The 18849-nt window shown below is 44.5% G+C and overlaps 1 protein-coding gene across 1 annotated transcript in view; it reads right to left on the minus strand.

Annotated features, from left to right (window-relative positions):
• TBCK (TBC1 domain containing kinase) overlaps positions 1–18849 on the minus strand; it is a 516545-nt gene that overhangs the window by 330478 nt on the left and 167218 nt on the right. The window contains exons 19-20 of the mRNA XM_075350453.1: positions 3234–3317; positions 2456–2541 (exon numbers count right to left, since the gene is read on the minus strand). Coding sequence (XP_075206568.1) covers positions 2456–2541; positions 3234–3317 — 170 coding nt within the window. The remainder of the gene's footprint in view (positions 1–2455; positions 2542–3233; positions 3318–18849) is intronic.

An 18849-nucleotide genomic window follows, 5' to 3' on the forward strand; every position in this document is an offset into this window, starting at 1 on the left:
AAATGGTGAAAATCCTTTGATTTATTAACCCCATCTTAGTCATTGGGATGAAGGAGCTAAGAAACTAAAACTATGCGGTTTCTTTATTTTACTATATTTTAATCACAAATGTATTGAATATTAAAAGACAAATCTTAGGGCACAAAACATGCATAACCTTAGTTTATTTTGTATAGGTCCACACAACATGTTCCATACCAGATCAAAATTAACCTATTCAAACTCGCAACGTAAAAAGTCCTAACTTAGGACCACAATGTGGCAAAACCACACAAAGACTTGTCTTCTGTTTACATGCCGAATGCGAATTAAGAAACGAAAGATGAAAAGTGATCACGTGTAACCAAAATCATCTTTTCAGTGAGAAAACCAAGGCAAAAATAACCACACCATAACCAAATCAGCTTGTAAATGCTGAGCACCACCACAATCTCGTTCTTGCTTTCATAGTACAATTTGCCACAACAAAATAACAACAGAAAATTCAGTGCAACCATAATGATAACAAATAGGCAGAACCAAGTCATTCTATCAATCCAGAAGAAAAGGAAAATCTATAATACTTAATGATTAGGGATCATTCTAGAAAATAACCATGACGGCTGATTACATCAGAGCCACTGATTGCACTCAGCAGCACTTCAAGCCAGAATCATGCCTAGAATTATAGCTATTTAGTATCTAGAAAAAAAAAAAAGATTAAGATAAATGATGGCGTTGACAAAATTACAGCCATTTTACAGCAATCAGTGGAGGCAGAGTGCAACGTACAGCATCAAGACCCTTTTCTCACTGAACACGGTCTGATAGAAATAATCTGATTTAAAAGGAATGTGTCTTCAGAAAATTACCTAATATTTAAATCATGTTTTTCTGTTAAATGGATTTTATTTTTAAACTTTGGTATTTTTTTAAAATTTTAATTATCTGTAAAAAATACAACAAAACATTAGACCTCTTGCATTTTTTTACACTGGTCACCAAGGCTATTCTTTATGCATACTTCCTGTTCTTTCAGAAAATCTACACATACACATACATTAGCAGCAACAGACTGACTCAGACCCTATCTTTTATATTACAGCAAATGATGAGCGTGTGCAAAGATTGTGAAAGATGCATTGGAGTGCGGAAGTAAAAGGCAATGTGTTAGTTCCCCATCACACTTAATATTTTGCACAAAAAAGTCTATTTTGGTATCATCTGGCCACGGAACCTTCTTCCATACATCATATGGGGGACACAGCTAGCATGAGGAAGAAGGTGCTCTGGTCAAGTGGGAACTTTTTAAACTAAATGTAAAACGTTATATGTGGCGGAAAACTAACACTGCACATCACCCTGAAAACACAATCCCCACCGCCAAACATGGTGGTGGCAGCATCATGCTGTGGAGAGGCTTTTCTTCATAAGGGATAAGGAAGCTGGTCAGAGTTGATGGATGGAGCTACGTACGTAAAGGGCAATCTTGGAGGAAACATTGTCACAGGCTGCAAAATACTTAGAGACTGGGGTATAGGTTCACCTTCCAGCAGGACAACAACCCTAAACATACTGCCAGAACCACAATGAAATTGGCGGGATCACAACATATTTAAGTGTTTTAGTGGCCCAGACAAAGTTCAGATCTAAATCCCATTCAGAAATTAAAATTAAGTACTAACAGGATGCCGTACCCTTTACTTTGCTAAATGTTATGTTTGTGTTTATCCATTATGATAATGTATCCTATAAGTAATAAGAGTAATAGTGCGTTAACATTTTGTTCTCTGGGTCCCCCTGCGCCTAAGACATCTGCTTCTGTCACCAGGTGCTATCATATATATTTTGTGAGCGGCACTGGTGATGGAGACGTCGCTCTTGACAGTGCAGACTTTGAGACTAGGGTGACTGGGACATGCCATCCTAACTGGCTGTATGGGTGTGCATACTGTAAAAATAAGAGTAATCAGTTCCTTACTTTGTCCAATAGGATAGCACCACACCCTACTAAAATCCCAAGCTTCCTACTGGGAGTTGTCAGTTATTCTTCATACTAGTTCTGGTCTACTCTTGCTGGTCTTCTCCTGCTTTGCCTGTTTTATTCTTGTTCCGGCTTCAGCTTGTTTTCTGACAATTCTTGTGACACTATTTTATCCCTTGTCTACCTTCGCGGGTTCTAAGCCAGGGACATGACCATTTGCTACATCAGCCAGCGGCTACACCAAGTACTTAAACTTGGGTCCCTGTGTTAGTCCACATTCTTGTACAGGGCTTGAAGGGTGAAGGCCAGGGCTCCACTGGGTCTCCTGATAGTCGGAATAAGTATAAACGGCTCCATGAAAGCCCTATCCAGAGCTGCTAGGCGACCACAGACAAACCCACTTTTAGACTGTTGCACAGATACGTTAGATAGACAGAAACACACATGCAGTTTTCATGGCACAATGCACATACAAGAGCCTCAAGTACTTACATCTGGAATGAAACCAATTTCATTCAGGTGGTTACTCAGTTCCGGGTCATGAAATGCAATCATCTGAGAAAACACGGTCAGGTACTCTGAAATCACAGGAACATTACAGACAGATGTGATCAGAGGAATGAGGCACAGTTCAAACACAGTCCAGGACAATTAAATTAAGCAACTAAAATATACATTATCTACTGTATATATTTTTAAAAAGACTACAAATTAGAAGTTTCCATATACGTCATTTATGAAGATGGATGGTTACATGTGGGATTCCACCATTCAAGTTCCTCCATTTTTAATATTTATTTAGTATCACTATATTAAATGGTTACCCATCGGTCTGCATGTAATGTCATATTTCCCACGCACCAGCTAATGCAGAGGCAATGTATGGCTTACTGCAATATTCCTGGATGATTCCCGCTTACTGACATAGTTCCATTAAAGTTACATTGAATAGAGGGTCTGCCTACCATAGGGTAGCAAAAGGCAAAGCTACAGAAAATGAGAGATTGTTTTGAGTCTTACTGGCAGGGGCATTAATGGTATATTGTAGATATATGCCATCAATGTCTATCATTGGTATTTTTGCTGTTTGGTTTCCCCTTAGCCATATCTCTCCAGTATTCTCTACTAGACCACTTTTGCTCATTATTGAGTAGAATGTTTTATTACTATTAAAAGAAAAAGAACTATTGTCAAAAGTAGCATTTTACTTAAACATGTAGCTTAATATATTGTATATTTCATATTACTATTAGCACTGTAAACAACTTACCTTGAATTACATGAGAATTATCTTTTAAAAAGAAATTGTACAGGTACTTTGGTATGAATGCCGACATACATGCATACGCCAGTGCTAGAAGAAAAGAACAGGAAAGAGCTGGTCATTGGAAGGGTTTCGTTACACTTAAGGCGGTTGTAACGAAAAAAATCGATCAGAGGGTATAAAGTATTTACTGCAGGTTAAAACACAGATAAACTGGTAATGTTAGGGGGATACATTCTTGAAAGTAACGTTAGACTTAGTAAAAAAAAAGCACTAAATTAAATCTAAAATGCACAGATTTATCCGCAAAGAGGTTGTTCCTATTCGAACTTTCTGTGAAGGATAAACTACACAAAATGTAAGGTTAGGGTCACACGACCGTATTTTCTCTCATCTGACAAAAATCGGTCCAATTATGCTAAATCACACTCTGATCAGAGTGTAATCCGGAGAAGATGGAAGAAAAATTCACAACTTTCTCCATTCTGTCAGTCCGTGAAAATTGGACTTCACTTAGATGTCCGATTGTTTCCACGGACCCGTTGACTTGTGTGGTCAGGCATGATCCAATTAATGGATGCAAATTGTGCATGCTAGAATATTTTTCTTTGTACAAACTGGGTCTGAGGAAAACATCGGACATGTACACAGACTAATAAAATATAATTTGTCTGAGTGTGATCCAATGTTTTCTAGGAGAGAAAATACGGTAGAGAAGGAAACTGTTTCCTATGTCATTTTTGCTGCTGTCCTGGGTAACAACACAGACTATTTAAAGGAACTGTCCACTAGTTTGACAACCCCTTCTTAAATGCTGTAAAATCCTGTAAAATAAAAAAGATTACTTTTGTAACATATCGGTGCTGCTCCAGTGTTGGGGTTTCCAGAGTTCACATAACATTGTTATGCTAAAAAAAACTGTTTTAGGTTATCAGCAACACCAGATACGCTGCAACACTAACACTTCCCTCAGACGAAACCTGAACATTTGAGAAAAGTCTAAACATGTGGGAGAAGAGTATATATCTAAATAGTTTTATTTTATATGATGGACTACTACATCAAATAAGAGGTTTCCTAAATAGTGGACAAACCCTAGAAATGCCTTGTGTATGTTACAGAGGACCACAGCGGCAACAACAATGGAAACTCCTGCCTTGTCTTATCTTGTGTATAGTGTAGTTTATCCTTCACAGGAATTTGGGAAAGGGATATCCTGTTTACAAATCAATCTATATATTTAACTATAATTCAGCCTCTTCTTTTAATTGCTCTTTGATGAGCATCAAACTCATTGCATGCTGGATGGAAAAACACTATCATTGTGACACAAGCTGAACTTAAAATCTAAATAATATTCCTTTTCAAGAGCATGATCTGCAAGTAAATACTGTATATGTATGCAAATAAATATTACAAAACAGTATCCCTGTAACAACCCATACAATGCAGCATTAAATATGGCAATCAGTTAATGATGCAAATGAAAATTGAGCAACTTTATTTCTGTATTTATCACATAAGGAATGTAAATACAAATAAGAGAGTAACTATACCTTCAAGTAACTTTTCAGAAAAAGCTGTGATGTTTGTCTAGAACAGGAATGATACTATTTCTGGCCATTATATTACTTCTATCCTATGTTTTTAACTTGCTTTCTATTCTGCAGGCTCCAACTCTAAAATTTCTATTAACGCAGAGATGCTAGGAGGAGACTAGCTGCTATTAGGCCTCCTATACACAGCACAAAGCGATAGATATTCCTGCTCTTCATTCCTTGGATAGGAAATAAACAGCATCATAGAGATGCATCATTCATCTAAACTGATCTGTGACGCTGAGAATACAGTAGTGGGGTGAGGTAAAAGACTAGTTAGAAAACTCAGCATGAACATTCTGCATAACCTTCTGCCTAATTGCTAGTCAAATCTCTTCCCTATTCTTAGAGTATAATAGCGGGTGCTACCTATCACCTCACTGTGTGGTTAGTCAGTCTTGTCTGGAGTTAGACTATTTTTCAGTGTTGATAAGATCAAGAAGGGGAAGAATTGGGTAAAGGAAGTAGCTTATAGGTGTAGAAAGGAGCAGAAGTCTCTGATAAGAAATATTACACATTTTCTTATAGTTGCTTGTAGCATTGGTTTAAAGGAGTTGTCCACAAATAAATTGTATATTGATCAATAGATCTTGGAATAATCTCCACAATTGGATGCATTAAAAAAATGTTCTGAGTGGAGATAATCTTATAAATGTGCCCCGGTTATGTCCTGTGTAATGGCTGTGTCTGACCGTACAGGGACATGGCCTAATCATACCACATCTCCTGGGCTAGGGAGGACACAAAAGAATATATAGATATTGCACCACGGGATTGCAGCTGATTCTTTCTGTGAGAAAAAAAAACATTGTTTAAAGTCAGGTAGGGAAATTTACCTCCCAAAAAGAATCAGCTAAGAACTATTGTAGTGCACCTGAGATTGGTAGCTACAGGGTATATCATTACATCCTTCCAGGGCAGGAAGAGGTTAACCCGGTAAGTTTACACACACACCTCACATCACCATACAGCAGGGTTGCCCTCCCCAATGGGGACTGGGTTCAGGGTTGGGTCATTACGGGCAACCGCCTTAATGTGCTGGGTCCATTGTGGGTAACAGGATGCCAGTCAGTCTAGGGGCTCCCCAGACCCAATGGACCTGGAGAATCAGGGTCAAAGAGAAGCAGTCACTAAAAAAGTTAATAATTTCTCTCACATAGTTCATCTAAACATAGTCAGGAAGTGACTCAGCCAGTTCCTAGCAGACACAGGCACTGGGGGAACTCCAGGTCACCATAACAACAAACTGGATCCTTGCAAAGGTGGGGGGGCAGGAGTAGGAGTAAGTTACAAAGCAGACAGGAAGTCAAGTCAGTTCCAGTCAGAAAGAGACAGAGCAGAAATGCAGTGGAGCAGCTCCCTGAGGGGTTACTGCCAGGCACCCCTCAGGGAGGCAGAACAGAACTGTCTGGGATGTAACACCGCACCGACCTCTACAGGAGTCTCCTGCAGAGGGGAGCCAGCCAGACCGGGGCTAGTAACACCTGGAGGGATGGGACCCGGAACCAGTAATCGTGGGCTCAAGGCGGATGTTCGCCAGGCTGAATACCGTGTGAGTACTTACAGGACCGAGCACAGGCGAAGTGCAGAGCCCTAGTTCAGGAAGACGCTTCAGGCTCACCTGATAAATCTGCCCGGTGAGGGGACCATCAAGGACCTCACCGACGTTAGTGTTCGGGGCACAGCAGCAAAGAGAGAATGCAGGAACGGGGACAGAGGTCCAGCCCAATAGGTTCAAGCTGCATGCCATACGGGCCAAGACAGAGAGTGAGAGAGAGAGCAGGAGGGGATCCCCAGAACGCCTCAGGCCACAGGGTCCCACCAAGTACAGAGTTGTGCCCGGAAGAGAAATCCCACCGATTACCGGACCTCAGGCCTGCCCGGGATCGACCGGAATCTCTGACGGCGAGGACCAGCACCTGGGGCGCGATACCATCTTAACCAGAGAATAAAAGCATCTGGAACCCGCACCTGGTGACTCTGAGTAAATGCCGCCGCACTGTGCTCCAGCGCTCCCGTGGTTTGCCGCCCCATTCCCACCAATCTCCCGAGGTTCCGCTCCACCTGTGGGGAGTGATATTATCCTGGCTGCACCCAACACCTGCCCCAGAGAGAGACTCTACAGCGGCGGCTAATTCCTGGCCGAACACCATGGGTGGCACTGCTAAGTATCTCCGTTTCCCGTCCAGTACCGCTCCTGGGAAAGGAAAAGTCGCAGGAAGGGTCGGCGGTGGAGGAGTCCGAGACCCAGCCACCATTGCAACCGGTGGCATGCTTCCCATGGACCCTTCGCTCTCCTTCCATCCCCTCTCGCCCTTGTTTGTCTTTTCATGTAGCCGACGGGGCCACGGAGCCGGATCAGGCCAGTCACAGCAACCCCAAGAAACCACTGGCCTGGTGACGAGTACCGTAAGGCCCCGTGGGGCGCTACACTAGCCTTTCTGTATAATCTCTTTTGTTTCCTCCCTTGCCCAGAAGATGTGGAATATTCAGACAATGTCCCTACACAGCCATACATCCATTACATCTGAGCAGAGGAATATTATATTTAACACATCCAATAGTGCAACTTATTATTCCAAGATCTATTGATTAAAATAAACTTTGCTCATGGAAAAACCCTTTTAAGCAACGTTTGTTGAAAGTACAATTCCCATTTAATCCCTTCACGACATTAGACATACACTTACATCATGGTTGGGAAGTGGTTCCCGCAAAATAATTGAAATGTATGTCATGGCGATCATGCAGGCACAGGAGCAGGGCCCACATAATTGCTGCCATGAGTTCAGCATAAATTATAGTCAAGAATGGTGTCTGCGCCACCCCTGGCTGTTCAAAACCTAAATGCCGCAATCAATAGTGATTGCAGTATTAAGGAGGCTGGGAAAAGGAATGTGCTCTCTTTTCCACCTGATTGGGACCCCCGCAAGGTGATCACAGGGTCTGATATCGTTACCATGGCAACCTGAGGTCAAAAGAGGTTACCTGGCTACGGTGGCCTGCTGTACCATGCCAGCAATATGAACGAACAGACAATCTGTCAGTATCATACTGACAGCTTTAATGTATTGACATGCTTGTGCATGTATTACACCAGCAGCCAGACTAATAAAAGTTAAATGTCCCATAGGAGGTCAGCCAGCTATGGCAAGCCTGTTAGACCATGCCAAGAGCATGGTCTAAGAGGTTTCTGTCAGTGTCACACTAAAAGGTATAATGTATTGCAATGCCTATGCATTATAATATATTATACCAGCAATCAGAGTAATAAAATGTAATGTTCCATATAGGGAGTAAGTAAGAAAGTTAAAACAAAATTGTAAAAATATTTGTAAAAAAACCCAGAAAATTAAGAACAAAAAAGGTAAAAAAAAAATTATACTAATAAATACAGATTTATTTCTGTAAAAAAAAAAAAAAAAAGTACACACATTTGGTATCACCTAGTCAGAAACAACCCAATCTATCAAACTGTAAAACAAAAACAAAAAAAATCAAAACAAAAACTATCGTTTCATCATATAGCGACAAAAAAGTGGAATAAAACGAGATCAAAAAGTCAAATATAAATAACAATGGTATAGCTGAAAATGGCATCTTGTCCTGCAAAAAAAAAAGTCACCATAAAGCTGTCAGCAAAAAAATAAAAAAAGGTATAGCTCTCAGATAATAGTTATGTGAAAACATTTTTTTTCTATAAAATCGTTTTTATGGTATAAAAGCAGCAAAACATAAAAATACTGAATAAAGCAGTCATCACTTTTACGACACAGTGAACATCGTAAAAAAAAAAAAACTAAAAAAAATTCCCGAATTGCTACTTTTTCTTGATTCTTCCTCATGAAAAGCAGAACTAAAAGCAATCAAATATTATGGGGCCCAAAATCGTACCAATAAAAACTCCAACACATCGAGCTAAAAACAAGCAATCACTCAAAAAAACAAGCTGTCATATGACTCTGTCGGCAGGAAAATAAAAAAAATACCGTATTTTTCCAACCATAAGACGCACTTTTTTTCCCCCAAATGTTGGGGGAAAGTGGGGGGTGTGTATAATGGTCTGAATATAGGGCATGGCTGCGGGGAATGAGGGTCATCAGGGGCTCAAGCAGGCAGCAGCAGCGCCTGCCGTGACCACGTGGGCCCGCTCATTACATATGCACGCCCATCCTCCCCACCATCTCTCAGCGCTGAAGCCGGGGATGATAGATGGGCGGGATGATGGGCGGGGACGCGTGCATAATTAACAGCCGGCCGTGATCACCCCTGGCAACTACAGCCTGGAGTGATCATGCTCGGCTGTATTCACTGCTCCCCGCGCATCATCATCAGCGCGGGGTGCAGTGAATCAGTATACTCACCGTTCCCTGCAGCTTCGCGATGTCCTCCAGTCTGCCTGCCGCGCTGTGTGGACTGGAGACTAGCGGTGCTCACAGCGATGACGTCATCGCTGTGCGCAGGTGTGTCTTCACAGCCGCGCCGGCAGACTGGAGGACAATACATCACAGTGCTGCAGGGAACGTGGCCGGCTCAACACAGCACTGCCGGCACAGACAGGAGGAGGAGCGACGCTGCGTGGAACGAGGAAAGGTGAGTGTAAACATTTATTTATTTTTTTGTGTGTGCCGCAGGATGGGGGTATATGAGCAGGATGATGGCGTATATAGCAGGATGGGAGCACATACCAGGATGCAGTATATAGCAAGATGGGGCTACACCAGGATGAGGGACATAAATATATACACACAAGGCAGGAGGATCATTACCAGGATGGGGTACCTTAGTAGAGAATTTGGGGATATTACCCCCATAATAGTGTCAGCAGAAGATCCTCGCCCCATAACAGTGTGTCATGACCACATTTTTTGCTTAAAATTTTATTTTCCTATTTTCGTTCTCTAAAACCAGGGTGCGTGTTATGGTCTGGTGCGTCTTATAGTCTGAAAAATACGGTATAGCATTTAAAATTTGGTAATGCATAAACCTTTTTTTTTTCTTCTACAAAATAAAGTGTTTTTTAATGTGATAGTAGCCGAATAGAAAAAAAAGTACATAAATCTGAGAAATAACGCCACCCTATCAGTTATACCGGTAAGTGAACAGTATAAAAAATAGTAATAAAGCCAACTCTTAAACTGCTGTGGATTTATTTTTTCTGCCTCCAAAAGATCACAGCAAGGCTTGGCTCACATTTATCTTGCGCTCTATGCTGAGCTCTTACACTGGAGATTATGTGTAAATCTTTGAAAAACGTGATTCACAAACAAAATTCCCAATGGAAAATTCATTGTAGTGAGGCAAATGGCATCACTTTGAACTCAAATCTGGCCGGTGGTCTGGCAGTGTTCATCTCTTTACGTGTCTTTTAATGCCCCTTAAAGTCATTTCAAAATGTGATGTGATCCCTAAAAAATAATGGTTTTGTAATTTTTGGGGGGAAAAATTAGAAATTGCTGATATAAAGATAAAATTTTAAAAGTTTAACAAAAAAAATGTATCAAAAACTGCGCTAATGTAAAGTATACATTGTGGGATTATTATTTATTCACTACTTTTTGTGACATAACTCTGGTTTAAGGGCATAAAAGAAGGGAATTTTGTTTACTTACCGTAAATTCCTTTTCTTCTAGCTCCAATTGGGAGACCCAGACAGTGGGTGTATAGCTACTGCCTCTGGAGGCCGCACAAAGAACTACACTTAAAAGTGTAAGGCCCCTCCCCTTCTGGCTATACACCCTCCTGTAGGAGTACGGATTCCTCAGTTTTAGTACCAAAGCAAGAAGGAGGAAAGCCAATAACAGTTTCAAAAACAAATTCAATCCGATAACAAGATCGGAGAACTTAAGAAACAACATGAACAACATGTGCACCCGAAAAAACGAAACCCTAAGAACAAATAGGGCGGGTGCTGGGTCTCCCAATTGGAGCTAGAAGAAAAGGAATTTACGGTAAGTAAACAAAATTCCCTTCTTCTTTTTCGCTCCTAATTGGGAGACCCAGACAGTGGGACGTCCAAAAGCAGTCCCTGGGTGGGTAAAAAGATACCACATGAACGGGCTGTCAGACAGCCTCTTCCTACAGGTGGGCCACCGCCGCCTGAAGGACCTGTCTACCTAGGCTGGCATCTGCCGAAGCGTAGGTATGCACTTGATAGTGTTTGGTAAACGTGTGCAGACTCGACCAGGTAGCCGCCTGGCACACTTGCTGAGCCGTAGCCTGATGCCGCAATGCCCAGGACGCACCCACGGCTCTGGTAGAATGGGCCTTCAGTCCAGATGGGATCGGAAGCCCAGCAGAACGGTATGTGTGAAGAATTGGTTCCTTGATCCACCGCGCCAGGGTGGATTTGGAAGCTTGCGATCCCTTATGCTGACCAGCGACTAGGACAAAGAGCGCATCAGAACGGCGTAGAGACGCCGTGCGAGAAATGTAAATCCTGAGTGCTCTCACCAGGTCCAACAGATGTAAACCCTTTTCAAATTGGTGAACTGGATGCGGACCCAAAGATGGCAAAGTGATATCCTGATTGAGATGAAAGGAAGAAACCACCTTGGGAGAAAACTCTGGAATTGGACGCAGTACTACCTTGTCTTGGTGAAACACCAGGAAGGGAGATTTGCAAGATAACGCCGCTAGCTCGGACACTCTTCGAAGAGACGTGACCGCCACAAGAAAAACTACCTTTTGTGAAAGCCGAGAAAGGGGAACCTCTTTCAAAGGCTCGAAAGGCGGCTTCTGGAGAGCAATGAGAACCTTGTTCAGATCCCAGGGTTCCAATGGCCGTCTGTAAGGAGGAACGATATGACAAACTCCTTGGAGAAACGTGCGTACTTTAGAAAGCCGTGCCAAGCGCTTCTGAAAGAATACGGATAGCGCGGAGACTTGACCCTTAAGCGAGCTAAGCGACAAACCTTTTTCCAACCCAGACTGCAGGAAGGAAAGAAAAATTGGCAATGCAAATGGCCAGGGAGAAAACCCTTGAGCCAAGCACCACGCTAAGAATATCTTCCACGTCCTGTGATAGATCTTAGCTGAGGATGGTTTTCTAGCCTGTCTCATTGTGGCAACAACTTCATGAGATAAACCTGAGGCCGCTAGGATCCAGGACTCAATGGCCACACAGTCAGGTTCAGGGCCGCAGAATTCAGATGGAAAAACGGCCCTTGAGACAGCAAATCTGGACGGTTTGGTAGTGTCCACGGTTGGCCTACCGTGAGATGCCACAGATCCGGGTACCACGACCTTCTTGGCCAATCTGGAGCGACGAGTATGGCTCGATGGCAGTCGGACTTGATTTTCCGGAGAACTCTGGGTAACAATGCTAGAGGTGGGAACACATAGGGGAGTCGGAATTGCGACCAATCCTGAACCAAGGCGTCTGCCGCCAGCGCTCGGTGATCGTGAGACCGTGCCATGAAAACTGGGACCTTGTTGTTGTGCCGTGACGCCATCAGATCGACGTCCGGCGTCCCCCAGCGGCAACAGATCTGCTGAAACACGTCCGGGTGAAGGGACCATTCTCCTGCGTCCATGCCCTGGCGACTGAGAAAGTCTGCTTCCCAGTTTTCCACGCCTGGGATGTGAACTGCGGATATGGTGGACGCTCTGCTTTCCACCCACGTCAAAATCCGCTGGACTTCTTGAAAAGCTTGGCGACTGCGTGTTCCCCCTTGGTGGTTGATGTACGCCACCGCCGTGGAATTGTCCGACTGAATCCGAATCTGCTTGCCTTCCAGCCATTGTTGGAAGGCTCGCAGGGCAAGATAGATTGCTCTGATTTCCAGAACATTGATCTGCAGGGTGGACTCTTCCTGAGTCCACGTCCCCTGAGCCCTGTGGTGGAGAAACACCGCTCCCCACCCTGATAGGCTCGCATCCGTCGTGACCACTGCCCAGGACGGGGGAAGGAACGACTTTCCCTGTGACAATGAGGTGGGGAGAAGCCACCAACGCAGAGAGTCCTTGGCAGTCTGAGAGAGGGAGACAGTCCTGTCGAGGGACGTCGATTTCCCATCCCATTGGCGTAGAATGTCCCATTGTAGAGGGCGCAGATGAAACTGCGCGAACGGGACTGCCTCCATTGCTGCTACCATCTTTCCTAGGAAATGCATGAGGCGCCTCAGTGAGTGCGACTGGCTCTGAAGGAGAGATTGCACTCCAGTCCGTAGCGAGCACTGCTTGTCCAGTGGAAGCCTCACTATCGCTGAGAGAGTATGAAACTCCATGCCAAGATAAGTCAGAGATTGGGTCGGGGTTAGATGAGACTTTGGAAAGTTGATAATCCACCCGAAACTCTGGAGAGTGTCTAGTGCCACCTTCAGACTGTGTTGGCATGCCTCTTGAGAGGGTGCCTTTATAAGCAGGTCGTCTAGATACGGGATGACCGAGTGACCCTGCGAGTGCAGAACAGCTACTACTGCTGCCATGACTTTGGTGAAGACCCGGGGGGCTGTTGCCAGACCGAAAGGTAACGCTACGAACTGTAGGTGTTCGTCGTGTATGACGAAGCGTAGGAAACGCTGATGCTCTGGTGCAATCGGCACGTGGAGATACGCATCTTTGATATCTATTGATGCTAGAAAATCTCCTTGAGACATTGAGGCTATGACGGAGCGTAGGGATTCCATCCGGAACCTCCTGACTTTTACGTGTCTGTTGAGCAACTTTAGATCCAGGACGGGTCGATACGATCCGTCCTTTTTTGGGACCACAAACAGATTGGAGTAAAAACCGTGACCTTGTTCCTGAAGAGGGACGGAGGTCACCACTCCTTCCGCCTTTAGAGCGGCCACCGCCTGCAACAGAGCATCGGCTCGGTCTGGTGGTGGAGAAGTTCTGAAGAAACGAGTTTGCGGACGAGAACTGAACTCTATCCTGTACCCGTGAGACAGAATATCCCTCACCCAACGGTCTTTGACGCGTGACAGCCAAATGTCGCCAAAGTGGGAAAGCCTCCCACCGACCGCGGGTGTGGGAATCGGAGACCGCAAGTCAGGAGGACGCCGTCTTGGCAACGGTTCCTCCGGCTGTCCTTTTTGGGCGTGACTGAGACCTCCAAGAATCTGAGCGTCTCTGGTTTTTTTGAGTCTTTTTTGACGAGGCGAATTGGGACCTGCCCGGTCCTCGAAAGGACCGATAACCAGACTGACCCTTCCCCTGTTGGGGTTTGTTTTGTCTGTGTTGCGGTAAGGATGAGTCCTTACCCTTGGAGTGTTTGATGATTTCATCCAAACGCTCTCCAAACAATCGGTCACGAGAAAAAGGCAAATTGGTTAAGCACTTCTTGGAATGAGAATCTGCTTTCCAATGTCTCAACCACAGGGCCCTACGCAAAACAACGGAGTTGGCTGACGCCACTGCCGTGCGGCTTGTAGCGTCAAGAACAGCATTAATCGCGTACGACGCGAATGCCGCCATTTGCGAGGTCAATGGTGCTACCTGCGGGGCAAATGCACGTGTGACTGAGTCGACTCGCGCAAGCCCGGCTGAGATAGCTTGGAGTGCCCATACGGCCGCAAAAGAAGGCGCTAATGACGCTCCAATCGCTTCATAGATGGATTTCAGCCAGAGCTCCATCTGCCTGTCAGTGGCATCTTTAAGTGCCGCTCCATCTTCAACTGCAACCAAGGATCTAGCTGCAAGCCTGGAAATTGGAGGATCCACTTTTGGACACTGGGTCCAACCCTTGACCACCTCAGGGGGAAAAGGGTAGCGTGTATCTTTAAGCCGTTTAGGAAAACGCCTTTCAGGATAAGCGTGGGGTTTCTGGATTGCGTCTCTAAAGTCAGCGTGGTCCAGAAAAGTGCTTAATGTACGCTTAGGGTATCTGAAATGGATTCTCTCGTGCTGCGAAGCTGACTCCTCTACAAGAGGAGCTGGTGGGGAAATATTTAACATCTTATTGATGTTAAATATAAGATCATTAACTATGGCGTCACCATCTGGTGTATCTAGATTGAGAGCGGTCCCAGGATCAGAATCCTGATCAGTTACGTCCGCCTCATCACCCATAGATTCATCTCGCTGGGATCCTGACCATTGAGATGAATGTGAAGGCCCGTCATAGCGAGCCCGCTTAGGCTGCCCGGGGCCATCGTCCGAGTCAGAGTCTTCACCCTGAGGTGTATATGCCCGTCCCGGAGCTTGGTGGTAATTCAGCTGAGGGGGATCAGGGGGCAATGATTGCACAGTGTCCGTGGCCTGAAGTACAGGCCTAGCTCGCAATGTGTCAAGAATTTGTGACATAGTGAGAGACATTCTGTCAGCAAAAGCTGCAAACTCAGTTCCTGTCACCTGGACAGCATTCACAGGTGGTACACCCTGGGTCACGTCCAGCAGAGGTCCCGACTGTGCAAGCGCCGCAGGGGCCGAGCACTGCACACAATGGGGGTCCGTGGAGCCTGCCGGTAGAAAAGTCCCACATGCGGTGCAGGAAGCATATAATGTCTGCGCCTTGGCACCCTTGCGTTTTACGGGCGACATGCTGCTGGCTCTCTGCAATGTGAGAGAGTCTATAGCCAAAGGGCGACCAGCGCTATGTAATACCAAGTATTTGTAGAAACAAAATACTAAGAACACTACTGGCACAAGAGGGGGTGAGCCCTGAGGGCTGCTTACCGCCCGCTGAATAGCGGGTAAGAGGCGCAGAATTCCTTGTCTGGGTCTCCCCGGCTCCCCTCTGCAGCTCAGCGTGTCAGCAGGAATGGCTGCCGGCGTCTGTGGAGAGGGGCGGTCCGTGGGAGTTTCCAAACAAAAGTGCGGGAAACAGTGTCCCCTCTGTGCCGATTGTGAGGGCTGGAGTATGTAAAAACGACTCCAGCCCTCGGCGCTGATGCACTGGCCAGCGTCCCGCCCCTCTCCTGACTGGCAGGTCTGGGGGCGGGAACGAACGGAAGCAGGCCGCAAAAGCCGGGGACTCGAGTTATCAGCGCGGCCGCCGTAAAAGCGCGGGCCGCGCTGAAGTCCCCGGCGCACCACAAGTGCCAGCCGCGCCGCAGTCCCAGCGGCCGGCGCGACCGATTCCCAGAAGTGTGCCTGCTTCAGCGAAGCTGAATGAGGCCATGGCACAAGCGCCGTAGCGCTGATGTCCCCCGGCGCACTACAACACCCAGCATGCTGCGGTGTGAGCGCCAAATGCACGGGGACACAGAGTACCTTGAGGAAGCAGGGCCATGTCCCTGATGTACTCCGCTCCATCCAGCATCTTCTCCAGGGGCTGTAGATGGAGCACGGTCTCAGTGCCTGGAGACCAGTAAATCCCACTTCACCCAGAGCCCTGTAAAAAGGGATGGGGAAGGAATCAGCATGTGGGCTCCTGCCGCCGTACCCGCAATGGGTACCTCAACCTTACAAACACCTCCGACATACAGTGGGGTGAGAAGGGAGCATGCTGGGAGCCCTGTATGGGCCCTCTTTTCTTCCATCCGACATAGTCAGCAGCTGCTGCTGACTAAAAACAATGGAGCTATGCGTGCGTGTCTGACCTCCTGCGCACAAAGCTAAAACTGAGGAATCCGTACTCCTACGGGAGGGTGTATAGCCAGAAGGGGAGGGGCCTTACACTTTTAAGTGTAGTTCTTTGTGCGGCCTCCAGAGGCAGTAGCTATACACCCACTGTCTGGGTCTCCCAATTAGGAGCGAAAAAGAAATTCAAAGTTTAAAAATTGCGAAATTTTCTAAATGTTTGCCACATTTTCGATATTTTCACAAATAAACGCAAAACTTATAGTCCTAAATTTAACAGTAACTTGAAGTTCAATACGCCCAAGAAAACAATCTTGGAATCACTGGGAAATGTTGAAGCATTCCAGAGTTATTAACTCAAAGTGACAATGGTCAGAATTGAAAAGAGTTGCCAGGTCAAGAAGGTGTAAATCGACTAAGGGGTGAATGGTAGAGATGAGCGAACCCGTGGAAGCTTGGTTCAGTGGGTGCAGCCGGACTTTAGAGAAAGTTCTGTACTGGACCCGGGCTTGGCCTGAACTTCACTTGAAGTCACTGAATGGGCAGTTTGGGTCTCCGCCCACATGCAGCCAGCCATAAACAGAGCACTTCTGGGGGTGATGGGGGGGTAGGCCATGCTTTTTTCAATTACTTTTTTTTTTTAAATTGTAATCTAATATTCTGTTACAATTAGATGATGGTTCTCAGTAATCTATATGGGGACAGTGAGGATCCCATAGTTCAAGTGTTTCCTGCTCAACTAAGGCCTAATAGTGAGAAATAATAATAAAAAGGAACAGAAAAATGTAGAAGGCCATGTTCACACTATGCATTCCAGATGTGTATGTTTGTCGTGATTCTCTAAAAATGCGGTGAAGCATTTTTACTACATTTTCTGAAAGTTGCATCGCCAATGCAACATATGAACATGGTCTAAGAAATTTAAGAAAAAAAAGCACTTTTAGAAGACAACAGTTGATGGGCATCAAGGCCAAAATATGACTTTAATACACTGCAATATTAATGGACAAAACCTAAAATAAAAAACAGCCAGAAAAGTTATATATACATAAACCTTTTCATAGTCAACGTCCTGTAATACAAATTGGTGTGGGTGATAAAAGACATGAGAAAAACAGGTAATTAAGTGGGTGGCATGAAATGATAAAAAAAATAATTATATATATATATATATATATATATATATATATATATATATGTATATATATATATATGTTTTAAAGGCTTTCTTTATTGTTGTTTAACACACTGTCATTGCTACAAGGTAATATTCAAGACATTCCTAGACAATGGTAAAAAACATTGGATTTCATTGAAAGGCATAAATGCAAACTTTCGGGTAAAATAAGAGTGTGTCAATCAGCAAGGCATCATTCTACATATAACACGTGCAATCAACCATCAAACGCCATTTCAATTAGTCGCAATATGTTGGTAAAAGTGGAATTGGAGATGCAAATAATTTGCAAAGCATCATTAATGAGATTCATCGTGGTGAAGATGATGCTCCTTGGGTGGCCCAGTAATAAAGATCTGAGTGAATGGGCAGGAAAAAAAGATAATGGGCTAATAAGAGTGTTATAAAAACATGGCTCCCCCTTCATCTCCATTACCCGAGGATATGACAATACAATGTTATGTTACCTCTGTCATTCACAATGCAGAAACTAAATCATTCATAATTGAGTAGGAGGGAACGGACCTACTCAAGAACGGAAAGACGCAGGATATTCTCATAGGTGTTAGCAAAGCAAAATGCAAACTATCCTCTATTGTCAGCCATTTATAGAGACAATATTTAGCAGCAAGATTTGTAGTATTTTAACTACTTAGAGGCCATTTATAAACTGAAGGTTGCACTCATATGGTGAAGTCGGTGTGATGTTCGCTTTTTTTATCGGTCATCAAACAGGCCCATTCTGTTTGTCCTATTCCTCAAAATCAGATCACAATGGGACTTGCTCTCAGTCTCACGAATTTGTCGTTTTAACCCCTTCACTCCCAGCTGATTTTCAAGTTTTTATTTCTGCTCCCCTTCTTCCGAGAGCCGTAACTTTATTTTTCAGTCAATCTGGCCATATGAAAGCTTGCTTTTCATGGAACGCGTTTTACTTTTAAATTAAAAACATGAGTGTCACTATATAGCGTCCTGGAAAAAAACAACAAAAAATTCCAAATGTGGAAAAATTGCAAAAAAAGCGCAACTGCACAATTGTTTTTGAGATATTTTATTCAATGTGTTCACTATATGGTGAAACTGATGTCTTGGTGTCGGTTCGAGTTCGTAGACACCAAACATGAATAGGTGGTTTGCTTTTATCTAAGGAGTTAAAAAAAATCAGAGGTTTGCCCCAAAAAAGTGGCGCACGTTTAGCACTATTTTCCGAGACCCGTAGCGTTTACATTTTTTGGGATCTATGGCTCAGTGACAGCTTATTTTTTGCATCTCGAGCTGACGTTTTTAACGGTACAATTTTTGTCCAGATACTACGTTTTGATCGCCTGTTATTGCATTTTGCGCAAAATATGAGGCGACCAAAAGACGTAATTTTGGCGTT

The sequence above is a fragment of the Anomaloglossus baeobatrachus genome, chromosome 1 (assembly GCF_048569485.1).
Source record: "Anomaloglossus baeobatrachus isolate aAnoBae1 chromosome 1, aAnoBae1.hap1, whole genome shotgun sequence".
In the NCBI taxonomy this organism is placed as follows: Eukaryota; Metazoa; Chordata; class Amphibia; order Anura; family Aromobatidae; genus Anomaloglossus; species Anomaloglossus baeobatrachus.